We start from the raw sequence: 26,674 nt of genomic DNA, 5'->3' as shown, positions 1-26,674 counted from the left end.
GTTTAAGTTCTGTTGGTGATTATTTGTAGTACGTGGGTGAAGCATTTACAGCATTGTGGTTCGAGCAAAATTCATCAGTGAAGCTCTTGTTTCGGAAGTATTTGAATGTCGTCAGTTGTGAGTTGTGTCTAAATTGTTTTTCATTCATAAACAGGCTGGTTTGGTGGGTGCTTGGAGTGGACTTTGGAGGACGGACTGTGCTGGTTGCTCAGCGGTGGGAGCCTGCACTTTGCCTGCTTCATTTTTCCTCTGGACAAGATATGGCTTCAGCAGTTGTCCTGGTATCTCTGGAGCAGCCCGTCTTTTGTCACGTGACGTTCATTAGGTGCAGGTTTCGTTGGTCCTTTTTAATTTTTAATGCTATTCAGGGGTTGGTTTCCTGGCGCCTTCCATCATCCTTGGGCCACATCTTCAGGGATGCCTCTGCTATGGGTTGGGGCCTGTAACACCCTCGCTGACACGTCTGTCCCAGTTCCTTCCCATATCTATGGAGTGGATCGTCGATGCTGCCTCCTGCTCGTGTCTTTGCAAGGCGTTCAGGTGCCTGATTATGTACCTCTTCGTGTCAGCCTGGAATCGGTGCCTTAGTTAAATGCAGCTCCATTTCCCAATTGCAAAGTCCTCGCGGTGAATGCAGTTGAGCTGGACTGGTCGTGTCCAGCCTTGGTTTCAGGTGCTGCTTGCCTGGTCTGAACCTGGGCATTTTCTGTGGCTCGGCATCTATCAGGTCGGCCCAGTGACTGATGGTTTGGATTTCTTCTCCGTTCTTTTTTACGTATATTTATCGCCATTTTTACAGTGAGCAAGTGGCTGTTAATGGTGTTCCACCTACATTCTCTTTAGCGACAGTATGGGGTTTTGTGGCACTCCTTTCCCTTCATTGTTGTTCTTTGGTTTCTGAGTGTGTAGTGCTCACCTTTCTTTCTTGGCTTTTTACTGATCAGCCTCTTGTGCTGTATAGTGCTACCTTATATTGTGCAGCATTGGCAGAGTTGCTGCAGTTCACATTCAGGGGTCTATACTTCCTCGGCTCCATTTTTCAACCTGTTTCACGCATTGTTTCACCTCTAGCCTGAGCACATGCTGCCTGAGCCTGGTTTCTGGACCATGTTATTGTCCAGAAGAAATTCATATTTCTTCCTCTCAATTCAATATTTTTCCTGTGTGTTAGTTTTTGGTTTCTCATGCTTCTGTTTGTCAGGTTGAGGAGTTTTATGATCTCCTCTGGTGGCCATTTTTTGTTCTTTTGGACTTGGTGGGCATTTTGTTGGTACTGTGGCAGGCTCCTCTTTTTCTGGCAAAGAAAGAGTTGATTGGCTTCCGGAAAGGTCCTTTGGTTACTGATGTGTGATTGGTTCAGTTGAGGTGCATCGTGTGCTGTGTCCAGTGTGGGCTGTCCGCTGCTGCTTTTGTGCCCCCATTTCTACTTTGGTGGATGCCATGTGAGTTAATCTTCTTTCCTTGTCCCGCTGTTCCAAGGCTAGTTTCTCTCGGCTCATCCGCAGTGTTCCAAAGTCTAGCCAGCCTGTGGTCTCCCCTTGTGCCTATGATGGATATTTGAGCACGGGGCTTTTGGTGGCCTTGTAACGTGTTCCTGTTCCTTGGCCTCGACCCCCTTGTGTGGCTTTGGGTAATATCTCTCGGCCAGGTGTCGATTCTTTGAATTCCGTGGTGCTTCCTCCTCTTTTGTGAGGAAAATAAGTGTCACTGCTTCCTGCGCCTCTGTGAGGGGTCAGGTTATGGCCCTGGGAGGTCTTTAGAACTCCATGGCTGATGCAATCTTGTAGATGGTACCATATCAGTATATAATAGCTTCAGGGAGCCACTGTAACTTGCCCTGAAATTGATGTTCCATTACATTGCTGATTTTTAGTCATGTGTGTGTACCTTGATAAAATCCTAGAGTGAATGCGACACTTTCGACATCACTTATTCTCTCTCTCTCTCTCTCTCATATTGACATCGTGAATACTGTAGGACTTTCTCTCATATTGACATCCTGAATGATGTCTAAGAACTCATGAACATTCTGCAACACAAAGCCTTTCACATTCTAGGATTGGCACTTTCATTTATACTTTTGTTAATTTATTCCACATAGCCATACAAGCCAATTTTCATTTAGAGACTACAATCCAAGATCAGTTTTGTCTGAGGTGGGAAAACACTAAAGATAAGTATCTGCTTTTCTTCCCCCAATCACAGATCCTGTTACCATATCCTCTACTCTTATAATCTCATCGTATGATATAAAATAAATTTAAAGTACTATAAATACTTCATGTTGTAGCTCATAAATACGGTATATACAGTACTTGCTTTTACACAAGAAATCACACAATATTTGGCTCCAGATAAAAATTTAAGCAGTTTTTGGTTAACATTTGATCACAAGATGGTAGAACATAATTATGTAGCTGGTTTCACACCAGGCTACGAGGGGGCCTCGTAGCCTGGTGGATAGCGCGCAGGACTCGTAATTCTGTGGCGCGGGTTCGATTCCCGCACGAGGCAGAAACAAATGGGCAAAGTTTCTTTCACCTTGAATGCCCCTGTTACCTAGCAGTAAATAGGTACCTGGGAGTTAGTCAGCTGTCACGGGCTGCTTCCTGGGGGTGGAGGCCTGGTCGAGGACCGGGCCGCGGGGACACTGAAAGCCCCGAAATCACCTCAAGATAACCTCAAGGTAGGTTAAATTATGGAAAGGTTAAAAATTAAATGCAAATTTTTTTTTCTCCTATGCCCTCAGGGTACAAAACATACACAATGTGATATCACCCCAAAGGCACATATAAAGGGATATAATAAATATAAGTATGAATACTATACAGGAGATACTTAAAGTATAATTACAGTGGTGTTTTACAACCAGACTTTAAAAAGCTTTTATAGGCATTAATAAAAAATGTTGCCCATTTTAAAACCTGTTACTACATACAATGCCCTTGTTACCTACCACACCAAATATCCAGTAAGCATCTTCTTCCTTTACCTTAGTTATCACAAAATTGCTAACTATATTTATGATTATTTTTGTTTTTAAATGTACTATATATGTTTCACCCTTAACTGCAGGAACATATGACTGGCAGAGATAGCAAATCACGACCTTTATATTATTTACATTAGCCACTGTAATATTTGTACAGTATTAAAACAAAAAGTAATGAACCTGAATGTGTACACTTCTATCAGAATAGAAATTTGTGAACGCCACAAAAATCTCAATCCTATAATGAGGATTTGCAACAAGAATGTCAATAAAATACAATATGTAACCTAAACATGACTTCATCATCATAAAACGTCAACAGTATTAAATATCCACAAAGAATATCTGAAGTAAACAAATAACAGTAGCAACAGATAAGAAAACTAACCTACAAGACAGTACTCGTGGAATGACATTACACTCGTACAGATACATTGACTTTGAAATTGTTGTACATCTGAGATTTTTATCACAATTAAGAGTGATTAAAATTAATTTTGGTTATGGTGATTAGGCTAACAAATTGTATTATTGCTCACTTAACTGAGCACAATAATTTGCAAAATATAGTTGATTCGTGCAACATATACAGAAGAAAATGTGAAACGATGTTTATCATTGACCGGGAGCCGGTCGGCCAGCACGCCGGACTTGTGATCCTGTAGTCCTGGGTTCGATCCCAGGCACTGGCGAGAAACAATGAGCATTGTTTCTTTCACCCTATGCCCCTGTTACCTAGCAGTAAAATAGGTACCTGGGTGCTAGTCAGCTGTCACGGGCTGCATCCTGGGGGTGGAGGCCTGGTCGAGGACCGGGCCGCAGGGACACTAAAGCCCCGAAATTGTCTCAAGATAACCTCAAGATTGTGGTTTTACACACATGTACTGCAATTGGCCAAAAATAGCAAATACAGTATATGCCAATAAGTATAGTAAAGCTGCCGAGTTGGTGCTGGCCAGCGGTAGCTGCAGATTACACCACCAATATTGAACTTTAAAGTCCCAGTAAAACATGTATTAGTTAACTTCTAGACCAAATATAAAAATTATTCAATGGACGAAATAATTCTAAACATCCAATAAACCACCTTGTGTTGTAGTCTCGAGAAATATCAGCCAAAATTTGAGAACTCGGAAGTTGCACAAAGGTTTCCCCACAAATCTTATCCCCTCCATATGAAACGAGTTTACAGACCCTAAATTTTCTTCTCAATGACATACAGGTATATACTGTATTGCACATTTTTGCCCCCCCCCCCCCCCCCCCCAAAAAAAAAAAAATACATTAAAATTTTTGCTATAGAAGTGTGATTGCAACATAGCCATACCCATATTGTGCCAGAAACACTCAGCAGAGGTGAGGTTATAGCTTAAATATGTTCTGTAAGTCACATCAGTTTTAGATTAATACAGTTGGACCACTTTGTACCTAGTGATAACATCATCAAAGTAGCATTGGTTCAGCATTAAATCAATGTTTATGTCGATTCACTACTGAATTTGGCATTGCTATCGGACCCAGTGGGTCAGGTCTGGCTGCAACTCGCCCAAAATGGCGACGCTATTTTATTGAATTCAAGCAGGACGAAAACAAAAAATCTGCCAACAGCACACAAAGACTCTGCCTGCATCCCTTCCCTATATGCAGTATTCTATTTTGCCCATCTTCATAATTGGGCATTACAGTACTAGTATTATGTTCTAAACACTTAATTAATTTGTCCTTGAAGAGGAATATTATTTACTTAGCAGTCTTGGAGGAACACTAACACAGTGGCCACAATATCAAAGATCAACACCAATGTTGACCAGACCACACACTAGAAGGTGAAGGGACGACAACGTTTTGGTCCGTCCTGGACCATTCTCAAGTCGATTGTGCATCGCCAAATACCAAATCATCAACAATGTTGAAATTACATTGATTCAACATCAAACCAATGCCACTCTTTGATATTGTGGCCACTGGGGTGACATCAGCACTCAAAATTAGGCCAACACAAGAAAAAATGTATCAAGGGCCTTGGATTGTGCATCGCCAAATACCAAATCATCAACAATGTTGAAATTACATTGATTCAACATCAAACCAATGCCACTCTTTGATATTGTGGCCACTGGGGTGACATCAGCACTCAAAATTAGGCCAACACAAGAAAAAATGTATCAAGGGCCTTGGATTTGATACAAAACAAGTGCACTTTGAATTGTCCAAAGCTGACAAAGAACATGAAAGAGCCACTACTTTCGGTGAATTAACTGGCATAAGGCATCCAATGTCCACATTTTAGAATACTGAATACAACTTAGAAAATGTGCAATTTGCTAGAATCCAGCAAGAAAAATGATCCAAATACAAGATTCCATTGTATGTTCAATATAAATGCATTGAATAATCAAAACATTTTATCAAAGATAAAGATTTATCAAGTAACAGATGTGTTTAGTTCATTTAATGAGCTAACTAAACAAACCAGTTTCTATGTTTTGATGTATCTCTGCTCACCATTCTCGGCATGCAACTCTGATGAATGCAAAATAAACCACTATACTCTATATATATATATATAACTCACTCATACTTTGCTATATGTGATAGTATATATAAAAAATAAACTTTAGAAATTCAAAAAAGTGATTTTATTATCTCTGTGATGCATACTAAGCTGCCTTGGATTATACCACACACACACACTGCCTTGTTTTGGCTCAATAGCCATGTTGTCGGCACCTGCACGCTGCAGCCTTGGAGATGGGGAAATTAAACCCTCTCGTCCCTATGATCATAGTATTCGGGGCATATAAACACACTTAGTGTCCACGCTTCAAAGCATTTGGTAATTTCACAATGCATTATTAAAATGTACAGGACTCAAAACCACTAGATTTTATCAGCCGACTTATTTAATTTACTTTTATATTGTTAGTGCTTCGTTGTTAGGAGAGAGAACTAATAGGAGTTACAACATGGATGGGATGAATCTGTACCAAACCAGATTGAAGCTTTACTGAATGTAACATATTGCCAGACATATGTACAGCTTGTATGTGGCGCATAACGGGTTCGCTGTCTTCACGCCAAAATCCACATTCTTCACAACGAAATTCAAATGACCCAGGAACTCGGAAAACACAATCAACGGAAGCTCCTATTGCCGATTGCATTGAAGACGTGACTGGTACCATAGTGGCGGTGGTACTGGTGAAGGTCCCAGAATTATTGGAGGATGATACTGCTGCTTGAGAGGTGGCGACAGAATTAATTTGATGCAACTGTAGATGAGCCTCTAACTGTGCAGCTCCTGCCAGGCAAGCACCACACTCACTACACGCATAAGCTGGAGCAATACGGGTAGGCACAGCCTCTACAGAAACCGGAGATGTACGGTTCACATTCAATCCACTGTGAATGGTTCCGTCCACAGCCACCTCGAGTGTGTGTGATGAAGGCGGCTGTCCAGGTCTGTCCACTGTAAGGCGTATACGAGTAGACTGTCGAGGCAGGTGGACACCTACATGGGGAAGAAGTGCTCCTAGTCTATCTCCACCTTCTCCACATGATACACAAACTGCTGATATTTTACCATGAGTAACTAGGTGTTCATCTAAAATCGAAGCCGACACTGATATAGAACCACAAATCCAACATGACAACCCTCCACTCACAGATGGGTGATGGTGTGGGTGATGAGTTGCCATGTGGGTCGTTACTTGCTGTTGGCTACATGATGCATGGCAACACACTCCACACATGTACTGTTTATCTTTGATGCGGTGACGAATGAGTTCAGCTTTAGAAAGAAATACTTCACCACATGCGTCACAAACATGTCGCTGTTCACGCAGAAGAGGATCCTGGCTACCCTTCCTTCCCTTTATTCCTCTAACTCCCTTCTTTCCAGATTCTAGGGTCTCTAAAACATGAATGAAGTCTGTATTGCTTGTACTATGAATATTCTGAAGGTGGTACAAAATGTAGTTCTTAGAAGTAGCTTTATAACCACACAATATACAATCAAATGTTTGAGGATTTGCTTTGTTTAACTTTAAGTCTGAATTAGCAGAACCAGTCTGAGTTATCAAGCACTGTACATCTGAACGAGTATTATTTGTTTTATAGAGAATAGTTCCACCACCTAAATTAATAGTTTCTATCATATACGAATCGGGGTGTTTCCGTTGAATGTGAAGCTCTAAATTCATGGGATCCACAAATTTGTGGCCACAATCTCCACATATATTCCATTTACTATTTGCAGCTAATCTATCCGTCTTACTATTCTTTAAACCTTTTGTTACACTGTCTACTATTCCTATAGATGGCATACTTGACAGAGTAGAATGTGTGGAGAGAGGGGGTTGAGAATTGTTAGGTTGTGACACAGGAATAAGTGATGCCGGGGGTAGCTGCGGAGTGTGAAGAATAGTGGTCATGTTTGTATGCATGTGGGCCATGGGTGGGGGTGCAGGTGGCGGAGGCAGGTGTTGAGGTTGCTGCGGCTGTTGCCCGTAAGCCTGGACCTGTTGTAGGGGATCATGGTAGTACACTACAGTTGTATTCTGAGCTTCTGCTCCATGATTTAGCCTTTCAGTGTGGTGGAGGTACGTTGCCATGTGCTGTCTCTGATGCTCCGTCAGCTCTCCTTTGTCTTGAAAACACCTGTCACACTCGGCACATGAGAAACCCCCACTCTTTGCAACTTCAACCCATAGCTGCTGGCGGCTGTTGTGTTGTCTTTCGAGATGCAATTCCACATTTACTTTATCACAGAACTTAGCACCGCACACATTACACTGATATGGTTTATGAAGATTTCTTTGTTTATTTCTCTTATCTGTAGAATCTTGATTTCCTAAGGCCTTCTTCTTCTTATTCTTCTTGGCCATACGTTGGGCCAGTTTTCTACAAAGGGCTCCCCGTTTGTGTTTAGTGAAGTGCGATGCTTCTTTGAAATTACGCCCACATACTTCACAGGTGTAGAAATCTGGATGAAGCTTTTCTTTAACCGTTTGTTCTATAACCTGCGGAAAGATAATTTATGTAACAAATTTGGTAAATGTTTCTGAAAAAAGTAACTGGCTACATAGAATTTTAATAGATTCTCTTTGGAGCACTGATTTTATTTATGATACCACAGACTGAAAAATAAAACTGAAATTATCATTTTACTCTCTATAAAATGTCTAATCGTATACGACATGCTGAAGATGTCTAAGATACCAAACCAGACTCTAGTGTTCAGAAAATATTGTATAATATCAGATCAAGTGTTTTCACAATTTCAACTATTCTTAGTTTAATTAGCAAATATTTAAAAAATTGGATATATATTTTTTTAATATTTTGCTGTACAGATACTATAAATCATAAAATACAGCTTGTATATAGATTTTGTCTACGGGTGGCCCAATGCTTAAGGCACTGGACACGTCCCAATTGAGTGATCACTCTCCATGCTAGCCAACGTGACTTCTTGGTACTCATGGAATTGCACCCATTTTCCTTTTAATATTCCATTATTTATGAGAAGAAAAGAAGAATTCTTGCAAGTGTGTCAGGCTAAACGAGCTGTTGGAGAAGAGGAATCATGACTGAGGCTGGTAAAGGAGTTTGGTGTTAGCCAAGTTTCTGACAATCAAAAGCACAGCTGAATACCTAAATTAAAGACATTTCTGCATCTTCATTTTATGATTCCCAAGTGTTTATAACAGTGGTACAAGTGTTCCTAATACATGAAATATCATCATAAATACAACCAAATTGACCTGAGGGCTATCGTCTATCTAGTGGACTTGACGGAGACAAAAAGCCGGTGGGTTGTTTACCCCCCCCCCACCTATTTTTCCTAAGGATTTTTTCAAACTGGATTTTGAACTGCAGTAAGTAATGTCCTGGCATTTACAGCTTTGGTGGGTAAGGAAAAATAATTATCAGGAAAAAGGGCTAAGCCATTACGTCTATATAGCACCTGGAAGGAGTCAGGATACGGATTTGGAATGGGACGGATTTGAGATTTGAGAATGGTGCCCAACCATTTGAAAGGTTGGAGATTGAACACCGACCTGTAGAAAGCGAGATTGTCGCTCTATTGTCCAGCCCAAGAGGAGGCAGTTCCGTAGATTTATAACTGGGTGAAAAACCGAGGAATTGGGTGTGCCTTATTTGCAAATTAATTTGTCTTTTTTTCCTTCTACATTGGTTTGTGTTCTTTTTCATTATTATAGTTCTCATGAAGAAAATATTTTCATATTTAGAATTAATCATTAACGTTTACACAAATTAAAAATCACAGCAGGCTTCTAAATTAACTCTGTAATATGTACTGTATACTGTGATATACAGTATACTGTGATATACAGTATACTGTGATATACAGTATACTGTATATCACTTAACCACACATACCTTGTGGTTACCTTGTGTAGCTTCCGGGGATCAACAGCAGCTCTGGGGCCTGGGGACCGGTCCCCGACCAGGCCTCCCGGTGGGTAGTCTAGTCAACCAGACTGTTGGATGCGGCTGCTCGTAGCCTGATGTTTGAATCACAGCCTGGCTGATCAGGTGTTATTCTTTGGAGGTGTTTGTCGAGTTCTCGCCTGAACACTGTGAGGGGGTCGGCCAGTTATGCTCCTAACGTGTAGCGGGAGAGTATTGAAAAGTCTTGTTGATCGAGTTCTTCCTCAGCATACTCATATTACCTCTGCTTTTCAACGGGGTTATTTTGTACATCCTGCCATGCCTACTGGTCTCATTTGATGTTATTTCTGTGTTCAGATTTGGAACCGGTCCCTCTAATATCTTCCAGTGTAGATTATTATGTATCTCTCTCACCTGCGCTCTAGAGAATACAGATTTAGAACTTTTAAGCAGTCCCAATAATTAAGATAACTTCTACGATGAATTCTAGCAGTAAAGAATCTTTGCATTCTCTCTAAGTCAGCAATTTCTCCGACACAGTTGGATCCGGAGAAATAATATTGTTAGAATGCAACAATATTCCACCCTAGAGAGCATCAGTGTTTTAAAAAGTATCATTATTGGTATGGCAGCCCTTGTTTGGAAGGACCTTGTTATCCAACTTGTCATTTTTCTTGCAGTCGTGACAACTACTTTATGGTGTTATGTATAAGGTCTTCTGACACGAGTCTTTTTTTTTTTTTTTTTTTTTTTTTTAAAACTAGATCCTTTACATTGCTTTTTCGTTCTATAGTGTGATTTGATTCCGTTTTTAAAATTTCATTGTTCCCTAGCGCAGGAGATAGAACTTATTTTCATTAAACATCATATATTTAATATTAAACATTTGTGGCCCATTGAACCAGATTTACATCCGATTGGAGGTTTGCCGTGTCCTCTATATTGTCTAGTTGCAAGAAAATCCATGTGTCACTGCAAATGATGATGCAGTCCTGTAGTTTGTATCCTTGTTTATGTCTGATACAGTATTAGGATGAGAAAAAGTACCGGAGCAAGTACAGTACCTTGGTACCTTTTCATAGTAGATGATCCAGATTTTACTGTGTTGACTATTACACAGTGTTCTGTTCATTAGGAAGTTGAAGATCCATCTCCCTACTTTGCCAGTAATTCCTTTTACATGCATTTTGTGCACAATAGCACCATGGTTACATTTGTTGAATGCTTTTGCAAAGTCTGTGTATATTACATCTGCATTTTGCTTGTCTTCCATGACACCTATGGCTATGACACAATGATCTAGCAGCTGTGAGAGGCAGGAGCGCCTTGTTCTGAACCCGTGTTGTCCAGGGTTATGTAGATATTGTGATTCCATGTGATTTGTAATCTCTCACATGTAAAGAAAGAAATGATACGTGATACTGTTTATCAATGAAAATAATTTTTAGGCAATGGAGTGACGAACTCACGTTCTGGTGAATCCCAGACACCTGCCCTAACTGACTCAGCCATGATTGTACGAAAGTAGACCAACTCGGAACTTTACTGAATTCACTGGGAGGTTCTGGAGGCCCAAAACTGGAGCCCAACCAGGGTTTTACAGTTGACCAGTAGAGCACAGGAGGGAAGGTGACCCTGAGCACATGCAGCTCTAAGCCAGGCTTGTGCTACACCACAGGGTACAGGAAAAGCCACCAAGGGCAAACATCACACCACTTGGCTGAATCAACTAAGCCTTGGCTGAACCAACTTTACATGTAAGCCTACATGGAAGAAAGGTAACCCAAGGAACCACTACATCAGCGAAAGTACAGACATCTCAGACCCTGGAAGGCGGTGAGCCACTTCCCCACTCCTCCACACAAACGAGTAGGGAGGTGGGGCGAATGAGCTCTCACTAGTTTCAAGATAAATACTTCAGTGAGTGACATGGGACACCCTCAGAAATTGCTAACACTACTTTAAGACCACAAAAGAAAACACACAAGTTCCACTACCTGCATGACCTCCGGAGAAGAGGTTCCTGCTGATCTGGGGGAAAGTTGAGATGCATGCGTAGCTGGCGATGCTGTACTGCTTCCATAGTATAGTTCTACCACTTCATACGGTTCCACGCGGCTCTCGACCTGCCGCAGTTATGGCGTTAGTACAAGTGTAAAAATGCACTTTGTAGGCTAAAAATGTCCATGAAAATTCTAATAAAGTAGAAATAAAGCAGAAATGCAAAAATTAAATGTCAGATATAAAAACTAGTAATGTACGTGTCTATGATAAATTGTCCTGTACAGTACTGTACAATATTAAAGTATACAATGCATAAAACAAGGACTATAAGACATACTAATCATCAAATGTAAATACTGTACTACAGGGGAAAGTATCATTCATCCACTGTATGTGAAACAAAGTTAAAACATACTCCTGGCCACAAGTGAAGAGGATCAGTCATAGAATTCAGAGATGCAAATCGGGCATCAGAATGTATCACGGCCCCATTGGTCGCCTTCGTTGCTGTTGCCATTTGGACCGCTGTTGATAAACATTATACATTACTCTATTAGCAACTCACTGTTTTACATTTAATATAAATAGCATATAAGGAATCTTAAAAATTCTACTCTATCTTTAATTAAAATACAATATATCAAAATTAAATATTTTGTATATAAAGATAATAAAATTACTGTACTGTATATGTACATATTATACATGTGAAAAATAATTAGAAAATATGCATAGGTAAAAGTCAAGCACATTAGTGAAGTGTAAGAACATAAGCCTTATTTTATGCTAATCATAAACAAGATTTTGTGCATTTATAAATGCAGGTATATAGTCACATCCAAGAATATTTTAACTGCCAAATTTGTAACTTCCTTCTACACTCCAACAAGAACATATTAAACATAACCAATTTTGTAACTTCCTTCTACACTCCAACAAGAACATATTAAACATAACCAATTTTGTAACTTCCTTCTACACTCCAACAAGAACATATTAAACATAACCAATTTTGTAACTTCCTTCTACACTCCAACAAGAACATATTAAACATAACCAATTTTGTAACTTCCTTCTACACTCCAACAAGAACATATTAAACATAACCAATTTTGTAACTTCCTTCTACACTCCAACAAGAACATATTAAACATAACCAATTTTGTAACTTCCTTCTACACTCCAACAAGAACATATTAAACATAACCAATTTTGTAACTTCCTTCTACACTCCAACAAGAACATATTAAACATAACCAATTTTGCATGATGGTAAAACCAATTTATGACTCAGCCAATGAAAGCTTGCACAATAATCAAGGCATGTAAGATGGAAGAATACTTCGTACACAGATAATGAACTATACCCAGTGGGCACCGTTGATTGAAAGCGACCAATGATGCCCACTGGGTAGACATTTCCGATAGGTATTTGTGACAAAGCTCAAATGAGATAATGTTTAGTCCAGAATTTATTCATGTTAATCATTTAGTCCAGAATTTCTAGTCTGAAAACTTCCTATGCCACTTTCATATATACCAACCCATCCTCTCAAATAGTACATAATATTATAATATATAAATCCCCTAAGGCCAAAAACTTATGTACTACAAATCAAAATCGCTCCCAAAATTGACGTGATGTCCTGTTTTCTATTCGTGGTAACTCTGTTAGGTTTGGGCAATTTAGTACATCACTTAGTGACGTTGGGAAGTCTCGAGAGGATGGGCTGCACAAATATCAATCCATCTGCCCTACTTTTTACATAACATTAATCTTATCTTTCACATACATGTACAAATCCTGCCTTTCACACACACATGAACTTATCATGACTTTCACACAATGTGTGAAAGAAGTTGAAAGTAATGACAGTAGTTTTAAAGCCTTGTGTGACAGAGTACTGGGAAGATGAAACATCATGAGTGTAGCTCTCATCCTGTAACTACACTTAGGTACTTACACATATGCACATTCTGTCTTTCACACACATTTACACATCCTGTCTTTCTGGTGAAGTTTTCAGAGAACCAGACACCATAGGAACTTCAGACAATAACAAAATACAAAAAGGTGTTTCGAGATGAAGTGGGAAAAAAATGCTCAAGGAGCTAAATAGGAACAAAGCCCAGATGAAGTTTCATTTTGGGTTCTGAAAGAATATACATTTGAGCTCAGTACTCTATTTAGATGGTTGGGTTGACTACATTTATCTGGACCTAAAAAAAAAACTGTCGACAGAGTCCCGTATAAGAGGTTGTTTGTTCTGGAAACTGGAGCTAGCTGGAGGAGCGATGGAGACTTTTGACATGGATGATAAGTTTCCCGACAGAAAATTAAGGCAATAATCAGAGACAATTTATCAGACTGGAGAACCACAAAGTTCAGTTCCAACATCAGTAATGTTCATTGCCTTTATGAATGATCTACCAAAAGGAATACAGAACTACATGAACATGTTTTGCTGATGATGTCAAGCTACTAGGAAAGATAAGAAACTTAGATAACTGTCATGCTCTTCAAGAAGTCCTGGACAGAAAGTGTATGGAGCAACACTTGGCAAATGGAATTTAATGTGAATAGATGCAACATTAGGGAATGTGGAATAGGAGAAAATAGGCAACACGCAACCAACAAATTACATGAAAAAGCTTTACAGAATTCTGATAAGGAAAGAGAGTTAGAAGTGGTTTTGGATTTAAAAAACTATTCCCTGAGGATCACATAAAGAACATTGTGCGAAGAGTGTATACTACGCTCTCCAACCTTAGAATCGCTTTTAAATACATGGATAATGAAATATTGAAGAAGTTGTTCATGACCTCCTTTGTGAGATCAAAGTTGGAACATGCAGCAGATGTATGGTGCTCATATCTCAAGAAGCATATCATTAAACATGAAAAGGTGCAACGACATGCAACTAAATGGATTTCAGAACTGGAAAAGAAGAGCTACAAGGAAAGGTTAAAGGGGTTAAATATACCAAAGCTAGAAGATGGAATCACTAATATGATCACTGTGTACAAAATAGTAACAGGAATTGTCAAAACTGAAAGAAGAATTTATGAAAACCAACTTCAAGACCAAGAGGACATAGGAAACAATGTGGCTGAAAAATAACTAGAAAAGTGCCTTTTGCAAACAGATTGGTAGATAGCTGGAACAGGTTAAGTAAGAAGGTGGTGGAAACCAAAACTGTCAATAGAGTCAAAGCGTTATATGACAGAGTGCTGGGAAGACGGGACACCACGAGCATAGCTCTTATCCTGTAACTACACTTAGGTAATTACACATGTACACATCCTGCCATTCACACACACGCACGAACTCATCTTGTCTTTAATACGCATGCACACCACCTATAATGAAAAATGCCAATGCAAACTCAACAGAAGACCTACCTACGAATATATCACTGTTAAAATTTGAGAAAAATACAGTAACATTTACATCAGTACATCATGTGTGTTAAATTGCATAAATCATATGTTAGCCAGCTGGGAACCATACGTGGACAGAGCTTAACCTCCCTTGTGGTGTGTGAGGCTTTAAGTTCAGACAATATTTATTAATGTTGGCTCACTATTCTAAATGTAAATATTACATTTCAATATCATTATAGAAATATGAAATTTCATCAAATTCATACAAAAGAAGCAAATACCAAGAGGAGGGCAACGCTTGAAGCTTCCTCTACCAGCTCCATACCTCTCGGTGCCTACAAGTTCTCAGGCCACTGCTAGTCAAGGCCCCAAACTAAAGGCAGAGGCTGAGAAGCCCAGCAGACCAGCTACTAGAGATGAAGCAGAAGTGATAGGGGAAGCCAACACAAATGTTGCACAATTTTCCTAGATACGATGCTTATTAAGTACTGCCATTTGCTGCAGACAGGTGCTGCACAGACTCACAAAGCAGCCAAAGTCTGATAAGCTGCTGCCAAAGCTGGTGGTTCAGTCAATAATAGAAGTCTAGCACTGACATATGACACATAACCAGGGGTGAAAAATTTCATCATTCTGTTGAATGATGAACTCCATCATTCAACAGGTTGAATGATGAAGGCAACAGGAAGGCCCATTGACATTAAAAAACAATGAATTACATTCAGAAAAATTTAAAATGGCAAGTGTAAAAAAAATAATTGAGGAACATCAGCTACCCAGACCGACACTCATACAGGCAGGAATACCAGGTACAGTACTAGGGAAGTGTCGCGGATAAGCAACCACCAAGCCCCAAACATGAGCATCCAGCAAGAGTATAATGCCACAGGTACAATTACTTGCACAACCCAAACACACCCTCAGAAAATGCTGCTGTCTGTACTACACTCCCCATCAATAGACCTTATAATGAAGAACAATTCCCAGAAGGGAGGTGACTGAAGAGATGTCAAACCTCACACAGTATGTATCCTGGGTGGGGAAATGGAAGTCAGCTACGAGGGAAGATAATCCTGGCCTACAGAGTGAAATACAATGCTGACAGCATAAAAATCAACCCTGAAATAAAAAAGGAAACAATAACAAAGCAATAACTGTTGTTGAATCAATAATTCCAGGAAAAACCAGCACTTATCTGCAAGTATGAAGCAGAGCATGGACCAAGTCACAGGTATGTGTTCAACAATGACCAGGTGAATGAGGTGGCTGGAAGGCTAGCCAAGACCCTGAGTGACCTGGGCCTCCATCTGGTGGTGGTCGAGTGCATCATCATTAGTCTTTATCCTAACAACAACGATCACTTGCCTTATTTACCTCAGGTTTTCTAATTTTCTTCAAGCTCTCATATCTTTTGTTACACGAATTCTTTTTTGGTGGGATTGTTGTGTGTTGGATTGATCTCTGATCTCCAAGCTCTCCTTGCCTCACAGAGAGTCAGATTCTGATTCTGCCCTCTGGTAGGCATGAGTGGGTCAGAGGCCTGGAGTGATTTCCTCCAATTTGGCAGTACCAGTGCTTAAGCTCGGGGAATTATTAAGGGAGCCCTCTCAATTTAGGAGGCCTGGTCGACGACCGGGCCGCAGGGACGCTAAGCCCCGGAAGCACCTCAAGGTAAGCCCTTTCCAGAAAATGAATAACAATAGCTGTAAATATTTAAAATGTACCTAAACAATCATATTCGGGGATCTACTTAATTCCCAATTTACCTCGGGTGTAAGATGGATTCTTCTGGAGAGTATTTATCATACACACAACAAAGCAATCATTTGCAAACACTGTACTGTACAGAGCTCCCTCAAAAATCGAAATCACAGTGTTCCAGACCCAATCTGGGTTTGGCCTGATTTATATATTAAAAAAAATTGTATTTTTTGGCTACTTATTACCATTTTTTTATATTTGTTCTGATAAGAAATGATATACATGTTTCAGCATATTCAGACACAAATTACAAATAATGAGTGTCCCGATAAATAATTAAAAAAAATTATTCTATTTGCTCATTTAACTTTTTGTAGGAGAGGCTGGTGTTGATAACCCAGTGGCAGCAAATTGTGGTTACAGTACTGTCATGCTGTCTGTTAAACTTCTTAAGTCACCTTAAGAACTGGCCTTGAGGTCCTCAATACCCTTGGTTAATGCCATTCTTCAGCTACATACATTAACTGTGCACCACCAACAGCCATGCCCAGCCAACCCCAGGCTGCAATAAAGCATTTCTTGAGGTTATCTTGAGATGATTTCAGGGCTTAGCGTCCCTGCGGACTGGTCCTCGACCAGGCCTCTTTTTGTTACACATCCCCAGGAAGCAGCCTGTAGCAGCTGTCTAACACCCAGGTACCTATTTGCTGCTAGGTAACAGGGACATCAATGTGAAAGAAACTCTGCCCATTTGTTTCTGCCTCCATCGGGGATCGAGCCTGGAACCTCAGGACTACGAATCTGAAGCGCTGTCCACTCAGCTGTCAGGCCCCCTCATTGATAAAGGCGTGACTCATTGGTAAACCACATCATCCAAATCTTCGTGCTTAAATTTAAATATTTCTACGACATTTCTTTTCTCGTCTGCTCTCCATTTTATTCACAAACTATGTGATCAAATAATGATCAAACCACACACCAGAAGATGAAGAAACGACGATGTTTTGGTCCGTCCTGGAGTATTATCACATACGACTTTATAATGGTCCAGGACGGACCGGAACGTTGTCCTTTCTTCATCTTCTGGTGTGGGGTTTGGTCATCATATCTTCAGGCACGTTATTGTGACTCATTGTCTGCATATGTGATCAAATTCCTTGGTTTTTCAATGCCAGAAACAGCACTAGTACCAATGCCATACTCCTCTGTCAGCTGCTTGCCTTACTAGCCACGAGTATAGTCCCTTTACCCCTTCCCTGATGTACCAAGAATACTTTTTTTTTTTTTTTTGCACATGTCTCAAACTTGCAAATAATGATGTATCAGAAGAAAAGTCAGTCAAAATGCTCGAGAACGGGAGATCAGTCCTCGCTCGCACAAGGAATACACGCCGCCAATAGACGCACCCTTACAGTAGGTCTAGATTACCTGACTTGATACCAATACAGGACTGACCAAAACATTGCTGTCTTTTATTTTCAGATGAGTGGGGGGTTGGGTGTCTAATTTTCAGCCATGTTATTGTGACTTACGGTCTGTAAAACATCTAGATGTCTCAGGAAAACTGTCACAAACTCATTTGTACAATTTATAGCACAGTACAAGCTTAATAAAATACAGCACTATCTATATTATAGATGTGGCAAAAAAGGAAACCATATCTATGATTTGATGGAAATTACTTTATATGATAGACCCAATCATCTAGGTTTCACTGCATCCCCCCCCCCCTTTTTAATAAAAAAAATTTCTCAAGAAATCCATTATTTCAGAGAGAAAAGCCAGTGGGTGGATTTAATCCATTGTTATATAGAAGTCATTATATTTGAGGAAGCACTGTATTTACAGGTACTGTACTGTATTATATATGTAAAAGAAAAATACATACCCTGTACAGCAATTAACAAGTTTTCAGAGTAAAACATTTACACAACATTCAAGAAAGGCCGAGCTGCAAACCAGCCAATTATTATTTCAACAAAAATGCTGAAATATTGTAAATAAACTCAAAAATATAAAATGATAAACATTCACATTCGATGCTCCGTCTACCCACTGCTTCCCGACCACAATAGTGTTAACATGGAAGACAATTCACTCTCAACTATATTGTACATCCAGTTGATACATCAAGAACATGACACACACACTCTATCATATCCATTTGATCAATCATAACACAATACAAACACCGGCATATTTAACTAGTCGATCAAGCAGCAAGACAAGTGACTGCACATACGCACGCCACCGTGTCTCTGTGTATCTCTTACTTACCACACATTTACTTTTAGTGACATTGATTACTCTTGCTTCCATGCTTCATGTCTCCTAATTCACTGCTGGGGATTAGTTTCAAAATAACGTGGTCAGATTTCTAGGTAGATGTCCAATCCAGTTTTTACAAACTGCAATTTTGATAATGCCGCTGAAACAAACAAAATTGTTGTTTTTGTTTAAACGAGGTTAAACATCTGAGTGACTTTTATATATTTAGCTGATGCAACTAAAAGGAAACTTTTTTGTTTGATAAAAATGAAAATATGTCTTTATTTGGTGCACTAATAAGTTAGTTTAGTTTATTATGCATCCCATACCTATCCTGTGGGTGGTAGTGAAAAAGGTTACAGAGGCACATAATAGGCTTATGACCTTCAGCCTAAAATTCTTTTAGCTAAGCAAGTTATATTTGCAGTCTCCGTGGTGTAGTGGTAAGACACTCGCCTGGCGTTCCGCGAGCGCTATGTCATGGGTTCGTATCCTGGCCGGGGAGGATTTACTGGGCGCAATTCCTTAACTGTAGCCTCTGTTTAACGCAACAGTAAAATGTGTACTTGGATGAAAAAACGATTCTTTGCGGCAGGGGATCGTATTCCAGGGACCGTAGGATTAAGGACTTGCCCGAAACGCTACGCGTACTAGTGGCTGTACAAGAATGTAATAACTCTTGTATATATCTCAAAAAAAAAAAAAAAAAAAAATATACAATCTTAATCAGCTAGTGACACTAGGAGATGCAAATATATTTTTACTCGTGTAAATAAATTTAAGTGTGTTTGTTTGGTATGCATTTTAACCTTGTTGAACATAACTGGACCAAACTTTGCATGATTGGAGAGGACAATGGACAAATGGGGTAAATACAGTTATACCAGAAAGAACCCCAGCAAGTAGTTTACACAAACAGTTTCACACAGATGAACAATTGCAGATGTGTGATGGATTTGCCTTAAACCAGCAAATAGTAGAACCAACTAGAAAACACCCTAGATCTTATTTTTTTTACAAACAATGATGAACTGCTTAGAGACGATGATTACAAACTGTACTTGTTACTTAGATCACAACCTAATTGAAGTACAGATACACATGTGCAATAGACCTGATCAGCCAGTCTCAAATCCAAGAGGAGGAGAATTCAGCAGATTAAATTTTAATAACAAACGAATCAACCTGGAACAAATATCCCAGTGGCTGGTATCAACTGGTATAGGCCCCACTCAACACAGTATCAACCGGCTACTCTATTTTTTTGAGATGTATCTTATTGTCTCAATAAACGTACTCGAACTTGAATATCCCACATCATAAATAGCAGTTCCCGTGGTGTAGTGGTTAAGACAGTCGCCTGGCATTTCGGGAGCACCTTGTACTGGGCTCTTATCCTGGCCGGGGAGAATTTACTGGGTGTTAATCCTTAATTGTACTCACTGTTTACCAAAGAGTAAAATGGGTACCTGGTTGTTAAACGACTTGGCCGGGGGTCGTATTCCGGAAACATATGATTAAGGACGTGCCCAAAATACTACGCGTGCTAGTGGCTGTAAAAAAATGTAAGAACTCTTGTATATATAAATATAAATAAACCAAGACCTCTCAAAAACATGCTGGGAAAGACAGCTAGATAATGCAAACTTAAACCAGTGGTTTGAGAAAATAGGCACAGTAGCACTAGAAATACAGTACTGTGTGTGCAAGTCACATACCACTAATGAGAAAAAGAAAAAGATGCAAACTGGAATGAGAAAAGCATTTCCTCTATAGGCAAGGCAGGCCAATCACAGGCCATCTCAAATCCCCCACTCTATCCCAAGAATGACAAGGAAGGCTATGTAGAGGAATAGAAAAGATCTAAATAACGTTGCAAGAATCATGTAAAATGTTGTAAAGGCAAAGAGAGCAAAATGCTGCAAGTGTGTAGTATACCACATTAATTATTTCTAATAAGCCAGCTACTTATCACCATAATCACTGACATGTTTTCACAATTCACTTAAGAATGCCAAAAGTAACTAGCGAGTTTCCCCATTAGGCCAAATGATGATCAACTTGCCAGATAAGGAAGCAAACTGTGTCCAACCCAAGGTCAGATGAAGAGTTGATATAAGCTGATCAGGAATGTAGCATCATCACTTACGGGCTACTCATGCCTGTGCCACTTCTTGGGTGGCTTAATCTTAATCCATCAATCAGCATCATCAGTCTAACTCCACTAGTGACTCTGCGAGAGATGCTCTGCATATGCCATGGATCTTCACCAACAGGACTAATATTCATCAACATATGCCGGAACAATTGTGGACATCTTCAAGAGGAAACTAGATTTATTCCTCCAAGGAGTGCCGGACCAACCGGGCTGTGGTGGGTATGTGGGCCTGCGGGCCGCTCCAAGCAACAGCCTAGTGGACCAAACTCTCACAAGTCAAGCCTGGCCTCGGGCAGGGCTTGGGGAGTAGAAGAACTCCCAGAACCCCATCAACCAGGTATCAACCAGGTATATGATATAACACATGATGAGATGAGTTCCAGTTCTCACGTAGAAACTAGCTACAGACCAGTTACAGACCAGACAGCCACTCCCAGGCGCATTTGAGCTACCCGCTCTCACCCCTATCTGGGTTCTCAGATCCCACCCTCGTTCGAGGTCTCTGCTACGAGTTCTCTACCCCCCAGCCTTGATCAAGCCTTTTGCTCCAGCCCTCGCTTAAGCTCTCCATCTCCGGCCACCATCAGCACTACATCCTACCTTACTCCACCAGCAGCATGTAACAAGCATCCTCATCTCATCCTATCATGACACGTCATACCATTTTTAACATATGAATGCTGTAACCTATGTTAAGTAAACTTCTAAAACCACCATACTTTTTTGAAGGGTGTCACCCAAAATTGTATATGTTACAAGTGAAATAGAAAAGAATAAAAAATACTTTTTCTCTAATGGAAAATCTAGAACAAAACTACATCTTGGATTGGGACCTTGCACAAGGGTGATGGAACTTTCACAGATTGCAACAAAGAAATGAGTGAAAGACCTTAGGCTACAATGTTGATTCTGTTTTCAGTAAACCCCTGAATAAATTGAAGATCAATGATCCAAACGAATTCTTTATGAATGTGACCCTACCATCAAACCATATACAGTATCAGATGAGTAGCCCCACTCAACTTTGAAGTAGCCATAGACAGCATTCCCATGCACTCTGCACGAGGCCCAGGCTCCTGAAATTCTATATTCATCAAGAATTAAAAAAAAAAAAAACTATTACAAGTCCTAAACATCTTTTAGAGACGAAGGTTAGATACTGTTGTTATCCCCGACATACAGTACTTAAAACAGTAGAGATTGCACCACTACACAAAGGAGGTAGTAAGACGGATATACAAAATTATAGACCAATATCTCTAATATCGCACATGGAGGGTAAAAATAGCCTAAGCTAGTCTATCCATTTGAGATGTATCTTATTATCTTAATAAACATACTTGAACTTCAATATCCCACATCATAAAAATCTTTGAAAGTGTCTTCAAAAGCAATATCACAAAATACATGGAATCACAGTGTCTACATAGCCCTGGGCCACATGGATATAGAATAAGGCACTACTGCCTCTCACAATTGCTAGACCATTATATGGCCTTAGATGCCAAGGAAAACAAACAAAAAGCTGATGTAATATACACAGATTTTGCAAAAGCAAAAATCTGGACCATCCACCATCAAAAGTGGTGGATGATCCCTCAAGTGCTTGCTCCAGTACTTTTTCTCATCCTCAGATTGGACATAGACAAGGACACAAACTACAGTACAGTAATATATAATTTGCAGATGACACTAGAATTGTCATGAAAATATGCAATATAGAGGACACAGCAAACCTTCGATCAAATGTTAATAAATTAATAAATAAATCAGAAGACTTTACTTTTAAAGAAGACTAACAAAGTTGCTATTAACTGCAAGATAAATGACAGGTTGGATAACAAGTCTCTTCCAAACAAGAGATGCCATGACACTGATGATATTTTTAAAGACATTGTTGCTCTCTAGAGTAGAATACTGTTGCACACTAACAGCCCCATTCAAAGCTGGAGAAATTGCTGACCTGGAGATTATGCAAAGACCTTTTATGCTAGAATTCACTCAATAAAATATTTAAATTATTGCGACCACCTAAAAATTTTAAATCAATATTCTGTAGAGTGCAGGTGGGAGAGACATGATAATTTATACTTGGAAAATATTAGAAGGACTGGTTCTAAATCTGCACACAGAAATAACACCACATGAGACCAGAAGGCATGGCAGATGTGCAAAACAGTCCCACTGAAAAGCAGAAGCGAAATAGGTACTGTACACTGAGAGAGAACTCGATCCACATAAAAGGCTCAAGACTGTTCAACACGCTTCCACTACACATAAGGGCATAACTGACCGACCTTACACAGTGTTAAAAAGAGAAATAGACAAGCACCTTTAAGGATACCTTATTAACTAGGCTGTGACTCATATTGGGCTGCAAGCAGCTGCACCAAACAGACTGATTGAGCAGCCCAGCAACCAGGAGACCAGGCTGCGGGAACATTGATCTTCAGGATCACAAACAGGTAGGCATCACAACAATCCGGGCCATTGAAATGGAATGCCTGATGGCAGAATCGAGACTCAATGGGTAAAAATTGGTTACGTGTTCCCACGGTTCCCAGGCAGAATCGAGGCTCAATGGGTAAAAATGGGTTACGTGTTCCCACGGTTCCCAGGCAGAATCGAGGCTCAATGGGTAAAAATTGGCTACGTGTTCCCACGGTTCCCAGGCAGAGCAGATGTCCAGACATCCACTCATTGTCAAGGTTGAACTCTTGCCAAGTGTATCATAACCTTTTGTGGCAGTGACTGGGTTAAATTAAATATTGTATGACATTTATGAGAAAATCAGACAGAGCCATGAGAAGAGTAGTGTGAAACCCATTGTGTGAATCCCTGATTAGGCTTCTGTGGAAGCCTCAGGAATCTTAGAGGATGCACTTGAATCCTAGGTTGCTATGTTTTTTTACCATGTTGTGGTGTAGTGTATGCTTGGGAGTGCCCAGCCCATAGGTTTGAATCCTCCTAATGGTTCCTACTGATTTTCTCACTGATACAAATACAACAAATACAAATATTTATTCAGGTAAAGTACATACATACAAGGTGAAATACAAAAGTTGATGGATTTATAGATAGAGCTAATACATACAATGCCTAAAGCCACTATTACACAAAGCGTTTCGGGCAGGAAAAACACTAAGACTAAAACTTAATACTAACCTAGATTAAAGTATAAATTGTGTTGAGAAAAATACACCATGTTATTGTAATTTCTATGTGTACATGACATTTATAATTCAAAATAATAATGAATTGTGTTGGGGGACAGGAATGCTATGAAATGCCTTTCATAGCATTATGTCCATGACAATGGTATGTTTTTATCCTCTACTTTTAGCAGGTAAAAATGTTAAGTTTGGATTATGTATAAAATAATTGTTACATATATTCTTATGAGTGTGTTAGGTGTGCCTCTCACTATGAAAATAAGTTGTATCTTCTCAGCATCGTGACAACGTGGGTAAAACTTTATCCATAATCAATCTCTTAACACAAGTCCCCCAGTGGGTCACCTGCAGGTCTGCTTTAGTACCTGCTCATTCCACCACACTCATACACTCACTGCTCCTCCTCATACACCCACTGATCCTCCTCATACACCCACTGCTGCTCCTCATACACCCACTGCTGCTCCTCATACACCCACTGCTCCTCCTCATACACCTACTGCTCCTCCTCATACACCCACTGCTCCTCCTCATACACCCACTGCTCCTCCTCATACACCCACTGCTCCTCCTCATACACCCACTGCTCCTCCTCATACACCCACTGCTCCCTTCTGCTACACCCACTGCTTCCCCCTTCAACACTCACTGCTCCACCACCACCACTTCCTACACTCACTGATCCCTGTCCAACACCGAATGTTCCCTCTCCAACACCCCCACTCGTACATCAACTGTTCCCCCGCCCCCCTCCCCATCAACATCCACTACTCCCCCTCATACACCCACTGTTTCCCCACCAACACCCACTACTCCCCCCTCCAACACCCACTGTTTAGCCATCATTCACTACTCCTCCACCTACACCCACTATTCTTTTTTTTTTTTTTTTTTTTGAAGGGCATAACTGGCCGACCCCTCACAGTGTTTAAGAGAGAACTGGATAAGCACCTCCAAGGGATACCTGATCAACCAGGCTGTGACTCGTACGTCAGGCTGCGAGCAGCCGCGTCCAACAGCCTGGTTGATCAGTCCGGCAACCAGGAGGCCTGGTCGACGACTGGGCCGCGGGGACGCTAAGCCCCGGAAGCACCTCAAGGTAACCTCAAGGTATATACAAGAGTTGTTACATTCTTGTAGAGCCACTAGTACGCGTAGCGTTTCGGGCAGGTCCCTGGAATACGATCCCCTGCCGCGAAGAATCGTTTTTTCATCCAAGTACACATTTTACTGTTGCGTTAAACAGAGGCTACAGTTAAGGAATTGCGCCCAGTAAATCCTCCCCGGCCAGGATACGAACCCATGACATAGCGCTCGCGGAACGCCAGGCGAGTGTCTTACCACTACACCACGGAGACTATTCCCCACAAACACCCACTACTCCCCCTCCAACACCCACTACTCCCTCCACCAACACCCACTGTTCCCCCACCAACACCCACTACTCCCCCTCCAACACCCACTACTCCCCCACCAACACCCACTACTCCCCCTCCAACACCCACTACTCCCCCTCCAACACCCACTACTCCCCCACCAACACCCACTACTCCCCCACCAACACCCATTACTCCCCCTCCTACACCCACTACTCCCCCGTCCTACACCCACTACTCCCCCTCCATACACCCACTACTCCCCCTCCATACACCCACTACTCCCCCTCCATACACCCACTACTCCCCCCTCATACACCCACTACTCCCCCTCCATACACCCACTACTCCCCCTCCAACACCCACTACTACCCTACCAACACCCACTACTCCCCCCTCATACACCCACTACTCCCCCTCCAACACCCACTACTCCCCCTCCTACACCCACTACTCCCCCCTCATACACCCACTACTCCCCCACCAACACCCACTACTCCCCCTCCATACACCCACTACTCCCCCTCCAACACCCACTACTCCCCCTCCAACACCCACTGTTCCCCCACCAACACCCACTACTCCCCCACCATACACCCACTACTCCCCCACCATACACCCACTACTCCCCCCTCATACACCCACTACTCCCCCACAAGCCTGTAGTGCCTCCCTGGGTGGCACTTACCCGTGGCCAGTGTCAGAGAGGAGCCACTTCCCGGAGCTGGACCCTGGGCTGGAGAGGAAGTGCACCAATGTTGTGGTGGCGCAGGCCTGCCAACCCCACCGACGCTCCCTCCACACGGGAATTCCTTTCCATAATTACTATACAAACTTAAGTCAATATGTTTATTTGTGATGTGTGTCTATGTATGTATTAACACGATGTACTGAACGGGGTGAGAATAGCTTGAGCTACCTCATCCCTTTGTGTGTATTTTACCTCAATAAACTTATTTCAATTTCAACTTAAGTCATTTTTAGAATGAAAATGACTTATCCTCAAGGTGGAAACTGCAAATTTATATACTATTAGGTTGGTGGGACAAGGAAATATTGTTTTGATGCGTCGGAATAGAGTAAATTGTTTGAGGGTGGCTTAAGGAATTATTGTTAAAGATTCGCTACTTGGAACAAAACGTTCCAAGCAGCACGGGCTATGGCGAGCCCGTAGTACGGAAGGTACTAGCGAAGCTTAGGG

General features: G+C 40.9%; 2 protein-coding genes across 3 annotated transcripts in view; one reads left to right on the top strand and one right to left on the bottom strand.

Annotated features, from left to right (window-relative positions):
* Dbp73D (putative ATP-dependent RNA helicase Dbp73D) overlaps positions 1–4,251 on the top strand; it is a 32,800-nt gene extending 28,549 nt beyond the window's left edge. The window contains exon 10 of the mRNA XM_045762340.2: positions 155–4,251. The gene's annotated coding sequence lies outside the window, so the exon portion shown is untranslated. The remainder of the gene's footprint in view (positions 1–154) is intronic.
* Positions 1,155–26,674, bottom strand: LOC123770474 (zinc finger protein 624). 2 transcript variants are annotated; one of them, XM_045762357.2, is made up of 5 exons: positions 26,162–26,673; positions 18,776–18,926; positions 11,829–11,938; positions 11,407–11,535; positions 1,155–8,013 (listed from the first exon to the last, which is right to left on the bottom strand). In XM_045762357.2, exons 2-5 carry the CDS (start codon positions 18,780–18,782, stop codon positions 5,929–5,931), a joined length of 2,331 nt encoding a protein of 776 aa, XP_045618313.1. In that variant the 5' UTR covers positions 18,783–18,926; positions 26,162–26,673; the 3' UTR covers positions 1,155–5,928. The 2 variants fall into 2 exon arrangements, with proteins under 2 accessions (XP_045618313.1, XP_045618314.1); XM_045762358.2 differs by lacking the exon at positions 18,776–18,926 and having other exon boundaries at positions 26,162–26,674.

Source organism: Procambarus clarkii, chromosome 46, assembly GCF_040958095.1.
Source record: "Procambarus clarkii isolate CNS0578487 chromosome 46, FALCON_Pclarkii_2.0, whole genome shotgun sequence".
NCBI classification, from domain to species: domain Eukaryota; kingdom Metazoa; phylum Arthropoda; class Malacostraca; order Decapoda; family Cambaridae; genus Procambarus; species Procambarus clarkii.
Note: the sequence above shows the minus strand (reverse complement) of the source record. Positions and strands in the feature narration are given on the sequence as shown.